General features: G+C 42.1%; 1 protein-coding gene across 1 annotated transcript; it reads right to left on the bottom strand.

The window, feature by feature from the left end:
* Positions 1–1,594: 1,594 nt before the first annotated feature.
* Positions 1,595–3,420, bottom strand: LOC107732519 (tripartite motif-containing protein 52-like). Its single transcript, XM_016543880.1, has 3 exons — positions 2,929–3,420; positions 2,139–2,234; positions 1,595–1,656 (listed from the first exon to the last, which is right to left on the bottom strand). The coding sequence occupies exons 1-3, from the start codon at positions 3,316–3,318 to the stop codon at positions 1,633–1,635; spliced, it is 510 nt and encodes a 169-aa protein (XP_016399366.1). The 5' UTR covers positions 3,319–3,420; the 3' UTR covers positions 1,595–1,632.
* Positions 3,421–7,371: the final 3,951 nt, after the last annotated feature.

Below are 7,371 nucleotides of genomic sequence, written 5' to 3'. Positions count from 1 at the left end.
GTTTATGTAACTCCATCATTCTTGTTATGCGCCAAATCGTGGGATGGCGGGACCCGCGTTATATTTTTTTGACCGTCCACTCCCGCCCGCAGTAAAGGTTAAACCTCCCGTTCCCGCGAGGATCCCAATCCCAATGCAGCCCTCTAATTTCAACTGAGGGTGGCCTTTAAATCCATCTGTGCCCAGGCACCGCCGCATCATAATCCGGCCCTGGTTGTATTAAATCAATATGAAAGTGTGAGTGTTGTATTGCTGGATATCAGTCATGTGATCATCACGGTCCAATCACAGCCACCATACTGATATTCAGATCAACAGCACTCTTACTCATGAGATATGTATGAAATATTGGTAACATGGTGAAAGCAGGAAGATCCAGACCTACAAGAGTAACGTTTACTGACTATTGAACGGTAAGATCCTCAGAGAGTCAAAACAATAGAAGAATGGGAAGAGTGTGTGAGTGAAGGTGGCTGTGAATGTGTGTAGATGTGTGTTAGTTACAGGATCAGAGAATGACACTGTTCCTCTGTCATAGTACAGATACACTCTCACACGATCAAGCTGCCGTTTAACCCGAAAACCAGAACCTATATACCGTCCTGACAGATGATACTCCACACTCCAGACATCAGTGTTGAAGAAATCACATCCCTTCCCCAGGTTTGATGCTGTAGTTACTCCAAGACACCAGCGTTAACTCTGTTTAACCTCCACATCCCAGCAGTGTGTTCCTGAGTTAAACCCCTCTGAACCCAGAACACAGGGATAGAAGTCAAATCTCTCTGGATTATCAGGAAGAGGTTGTTTGTTCCTGCAGTTTCTCACACTGGTCAGATCATCAGACAGGACAAGCCATGGATTCGCAGTGTTTGGATCCAGAATCACAGGAGCTGATGAGACACAATCAACAGATGCTGTTATTATGATAATGATCAAGAGTGAACCACACACAGTTTATTATGAATTATGACACTCATCCTGTTGATCAAACACATCAGACATTTTTCTCCGATCCTCTGTTATTAGTTTCATTTTTATCATCAGTGTTTAACATCATCAGCTACAAACATTAAATATGTGATTCAGGCATTTGTGTCTCATCAAGATAAAGTGATACTTTGGGAAAGTTAAAATATCAATAAATCAATTAGATCTGTTGAGATTTATGCTGTAGATGAAAAACTGTAAGTGTGTGTCTGATCTTCAGCAGCATCTGATCATCTTCGTTTAATTGAAAAAAATCAGACTGTCATTGATGGAATGTTCAAATGAGCCAAAACTGTTCAAACTCCAAATGACAAAAATCGAAAATAAAAAAATCACATTTAAACAGACAGAATCCCATTTGACTCAATTAATCCACCATTTTATCTAACATTTCTAATCTATCTATCTATCTATCTATCTATCTATCTATCTATCTATCTATCTATCTGTCTGTCTGTCTGTGTCATGAAGCACCTTTAACTCTCCACCCATCCATAATTTCCAATGTGAGTGTGTGTGTGCGAGCTCAGATCTTCTGCAGTCAGACTCACTTTTCTGGACGATGTCCTGCATCTTCCTCCAGACTCTGAAGGGCAGGTTGCGTTTAATCTGATGCTCTGTGTGCTCAGCTTGAGACTGAAATCAAACCACATTCACTTCAATCATCTCCATCGACACACATCAACACAAACACATCATTTATATCTGAGATAAACTCAGATACCGACATATAACAGATCCAGAAGCAGATTGATGATCGTCATTTACAAAAATAATCAACTGGAATCTATTATATTAAATGTATCAGATCATAACTATATTTATTACACGGCTTTGGAATACTTGATTCTGATTGGTCAGTCACAACAATCCGAAGTATGTTATTCCTCTGGTAAAAGCTGATAACACAGGCTTATCCAGGTAACTGAAGTCAGCGCCGCTTGCTAGAAACAGTTTTTCTTTGTGGAAGCTTTGCCTTTAGTTAGCTTATAAAATATTAAAACTCAATTCAATATTATGTGTCCTGATCACCCTGTCGGGGGTTATTCTGTGATAACAACTGGTTGGATGTACCTTTTCCCTTACATAGTTATCCTACATAGTGATCATTTTACTAATGAAAATGACTCTGGATTCTGTTTCCTCACCTTGATGTGTTGAACTGTTTTCTCAAACTCTCCTTTCATTGTTTCATTGTGTTGTAGTTTCTCTTGTAAGAACTTCAATGCTGCATTGAGCTCCTTCTAGAATTGAACAAAAACACATACAACACCAGATTACAGCGAAGAGAAGAAGAGAAGACGATACAGTGATTTGATCATATGATGCTGTGGAAAAAGTATTTGCCCCCATCCTGATTACTTCTGTTTTTATGTACATATCATAATAAATTTATTCATAAATTAAAACCTACCTACTAAACTGCCTGAAAAAGCACAACTAAAGTTTTGGAGTGGCCTCATCAAAGTCCTTACTTGAACCCAATTGAGATAATGTGGCAGGACCTTAAACAGGCAGTTTATGCTTGAAAATGCTCCAAAGTGACTGAACTAAAGCAGCTCTGCAAAGGAAAGCGGACCAGAATCCACCACAGAGCTTTGACAGACTGAGCTCCAGTTATCACAAAATATTGGCTGCAGTTATTGCTGCTAAAGGTGGGGCGATTTGTTTATCACGTGATAGATGTTAAAACTGGTATTCAGTGTTTACTGAGGTTGACTTTGTTTTATGCTGCATTTATTTTGAAGATCTAACACTGTTTAGTATGAGACAAAAACAGAAAAAATCAGGATAGACAAATACTTTTTCACAGCACGGTAAATGTTATATGAAGTTGAGTAAAATGGCAGAGAGAAATATCGAGTGCATGAATGTGGTTATTTGTGTTTATACATATTAATTTTTCTTTACGTGCAAAACAAGACACGTTTGTTGTACCTTATATGATGAAACCGCTTCACTGATGGGTCTGAATTTATGATTGTCATGTTGTTGTGAATCTCTACACACTAAACACACCGGCTGTTTGTCCTCCAGACAGAAGAGTTTGAGTTTCTCACTGTGTAAACTGCAGATCTCCTCAGATGAATGTCTCTCATTTCTCTCCTTCAGGAACGACTCGCACAAGTTTTTTAAAGCGAGATTATATGGTGGTTCTTCTCTTGAAGACCTTCTCCTGCAGACAGGACACTCCGGAGTATCCTTGGTTCTCCAGAACTGTTGAAGACACTCTTTACAGAAACTGTGACTACATGATAAAAGAACAGGAGCCTTGAAGATTTCACAGCACACAGGACACATATAATCATCTTCAGCTGCTGAAGCCATTCTCACTGTTTGTGCTCCAGCAATCTGAACTTTACTCTCACTTTCTGAACGATGGTTTCAAAAATGAATCATCATTAGAATCACAAAGATCTGCTGTCTGTTCAGAAACAAATGTCTCAAAATTCCTTATTTAAAATTGTTTTCTTCGTTCTCCACTGATTGCTGATTCTTTGTAGCTTTTGTTGAGACACGAGAGCCAGTTTGACAGAAAAGAGTAATGAGAGTCTCTTCCTGGCAAGTGCTGTAAAGAGGGTGGAGTTTATGATCACATGGTTGTGTTGAAACAGGTCAAAGAACAACATCGGGATATCTTCAGGTTAAAGTTTAACAAAATGCATTCAACATTAAACAGCATTGACACTCTCTCAAGTATAATATAATCTAAAAAACATTGGATCAAAAAGAACATATGGGAGAATACAAATATGCATACACTTTATTTTTGTTTTATTTATTGCTCTTCACAGCAAAATCCCTAGTGTCAAATGATCACTGCTAGTTTATGACTCCACACTCAGGGGTCATTTACACGACACATTTTCAACTTAAAAACAAATCGTTTTATGGGTTTTTGCTGCTCATTTACATGACAACAGTATTTTGGGGGCCATGAAAACAGTTTGAAAAGTTTTTGTTCTCCATGTAAACAACAAAAATGTGAATTTGTGAAAATGGTGATGTCATGTGCATGCATATTATTTATTCAGTCTATAGACCTTATTCTCCAGAGAAATAAGTGTGCAGCCATCTTTAGAATATTGTCTTTGAACTTAAGTTTTTGCGGTGGCTCAATGTATTTCTGTGGCATCATTGTCAGAGTAATTAGTTAGTCAAGTGGATTTACTTATTGTAAAGTTAACTAAAGTTATCATGAGCATAGCAATGTTTAAAGCAGATGACTTAAGCCATTTGAATTACGGGGACACAGAAACTGTCCTCATAAACCACCTTCACATTGTAATACCCATGTAATTGCATAAATTTGTGTCCTCAAACCACACACACACACACACACACACAGTCACACATATTTCAGTAAATAAACATTACTTAAACAGTAACACATTATTATTATGTTTTTTGTTTTTGTATATCACAAATGTATATGCAAGCATACATATTATTTGCAGCTAGTAACTGGTCTACATGCCTTTTCCAGTTGAGGTGACCATCAGCGAGTTCAACAGTGTAAGACACTGGCCCAGTTTGTGCAATACAACTGCTGGTAGCCATTTGACACCCTTTTCGTAGTTACAAGCTAGCACTTTGTCTCCAGGTCTGAAACAACGATGTTTTGCTTTTAGATGTCATTCCACCTGAATGTTTTGTTGTGCTTGAACGGTCTGTTTTTTGAGGTTGTTTTCTTTCTTTTGAGCATTGCGGTGGCAGGAGACACTTTGGTGGTTGCAAGAAGGGTGTTTCTGTAAGAGAGTGGACAAGTGTTGAGGTGTTGATTAAGTGATCCTTGTGTTGACTTAAGAGCTTGCTTCATTGTCTGGACAAACCACTCAGCGAGACCGTTAGTATACGGGTGATAAGGTGCTGATCGGATGTGTTGAATCCTGTTGGCCTTCATGAATGCCTCAAACTCCTCTGAGACTTGCTGAGGCCCATTGTCACTGACAAGTTGCTGTGGAAGGCCAAAAATTGAACGGAGGGCTTCCACAGTTTTCACAGAATACATGCCATCGAGACCACTCTGGCTAAATACTTAGCCGTTATCAATATACAACATAAAAATGGCACATGAAAAATAATAGTAACCTGCACTAATACCCCCTTGTTCACGCACACTTACAAACACACAACAAGTGCCGGGGGGCCGGTAACAATCAATAATTAAACCAGGCCTCCCCAGCGAATAAGATGCGCCCAACATTGCCACAGTTCAATAAACCATTAAGAGCAAATAATATACTGCTGGCTTTCTTACCCGCTACCGGATGTGGGGTACATTGTTCGGGAAAACCACCGGCGACCGCCAAACTTTAGTTACAAACTATCCCTCCCAATCGCTTCACACACATCGCAAGAAAACATCCAGCCCATGTCCCAGCATGGCAGCCTCGACAAGAAGCTCAGCAGCACTCACATACAAAAGACCCCCCTCACAATAGCAGACATCATACCTTTATCGATTTCCTTACAAATGCAGCACAGGCGCTCATTTCTTTCCCCCATTGAGACGTGAGGGGGGCGCTACGATCGCCCCTCTCCTTGCCTAAAATGAAGGGCTTACAGTATGAAATGTTCTCGTCGCCAGTTGTTATTTATTACTTCCTATTCTCTAAGAAATACACGTCAGATGGGAGTGAGTGTATTACCAGTGCTTGCCATTTATTTTTTCCTAAATGGCACTACTCCAAAACCTACGGTGTTTTCGTACTAATCACGTAACTTATGAGGGGGTATAGAAACTCAGAAGGGACAATTGGCATTTCATAAATACACAACAATAATAATAATATGTATACTATTGTGCTTTAGTAGGGCAGTCGTGGCCTAATGTTTAGAGAGTTGGACCCGGACTGGCCATCGGGAGCACCAGGAGAATTCCCGGTTGCCTGCCGTCTGATTTGGCCCGCTGACCAGTTTAAAAAAAGTTTTTTTTTTTTTATATGATTATTATTTTATATTATTGCCTGCCACGTGTCAAGTCAAGTCAAGTCACCTTTATTTATATAGTGCTTTTAACAATACAGATTGTGTCAAAGCAACTGAACAGCATTAATTAGGAAAACAGTGTGTCAATAATGCAAAATGACAATAGTAAACACTAATTTTTCAGTTAAAGGCAGTTCATCATTGAATTCAGTGATGTCATCATCCAGCTAAGTTCAGTTTAAATAGTATCTTTGCAATCATTTGCAATCAAGTCAACGATATCGCTGGAAATGAAGTGTCCCCAACTAAGCAAGCCAGAGGCGACAGCGGCAAGGAACCAAAACTCCATCGGTGACAGAATGGAGAAAAAAACCTTGGGAGAAACCAGGCTCAGTCGATGTCACGTTTCACTCAAGAGAGCACTGGAATGAAGGAGCGAGGAGACGAGGAGCAATACAAATGAAAAGGGTTTAATGAGGGTAACATTCAGAACACAGGGAACACTGGAGACATCAAGCAGACAACATGACATTTAACAGCAGACGGGAAACACTGGGAAACACAGGGTTTAAATGCACAGAAACTAATGGGACACACCTGGGAACAATACGAACTAAACGGGGAACACCTGGACTCAAATTAGAAACAATCAGGGAGCAGGAACAGGAAGAATACCAAATAAAGGGCAAGGAAGGCAGATGGGGAGCAAAACACACACACACGACAGAAACAGAGTCTAACATAACGCCCCCCTCTGGAAGGCGAGGGGGGCGCCTTGGAGGTCCCTCAGGACAGACTCATATGGAACCGGGACGCCTCCAAGGCAGTACCAGATCCGGGCACCATGGCGGAGCAGGCAGCTCGGGAAGCCATGGCGGATCAGGGAGCCCGGGGAACCATGGCAGAGCCGGGAGCTCACGAGGCCATGGCGGAGCAGGGAACTCAGGGGGCCATGGCGGAGCCGGGAGCTCAAGAGGCCATGGCGGAGCAGGCAGTTCAGGAGGCCATGGCAGAGCAGGGAACTCAGGGGGCCATGGCGGAGTAGGGAGCTCGGGAGGCCATGGCGGAGTATACAGTTCAGGAGGCCATGGCGGAGTAGGGAGCTCAGGAAGCCATGACGGAGTATACAGTTCAGGAGGCCATGGCGGGGCAGCCTCTACGGCCGGAGCCCCACAACCCCCACCCCAAAAAATACCTGGGGAGAATTACGGGCATCTTGGCAGGAACGGGGTCATGAGGGCGCTCTGGAGGGTGCTTTCGAGGAGCGGGCTCTGGAGGGCGCTCTGGAGGCGCGGGCACAGGAGTGCGATCTGGACTGGATTCAGGGACTGGAGCCCTCCTTGGGCTAAACATGGGGACAGGAGTCCTCCTTGGGCTAAACTCAGGGACAGGAGCCCTCACTGGGCTAAACTCGGGGGCAGGAGCCCTCACTGGGCTAAACTCGGGGGC

The sequence above is a fragment of the Sinocyclocheilus rhinocerous genome, unplaced genomic scaffold (genome assembly GCF_001515625.1).
Source record: "Sinocyclocheilus rhinocerous isolate Xijiao unplaced genomic scaffold, SAMN03320098_v1.1 scaffold490, whole genome shotgun sequence".
In the NCBI taxonomy this organism is placed as follows: Eukaryota; Metazoa; Chordata; class Actinopteri; order Cypriniformes; family Cyprinidae; genus Sinocyclocheilus; species Sinocyclocheilus rhinocerous.
Note: the sequence above shows the minus strand (reverse complement) of the source record. Positions and strands in the feature narration are given on the sequence as shown.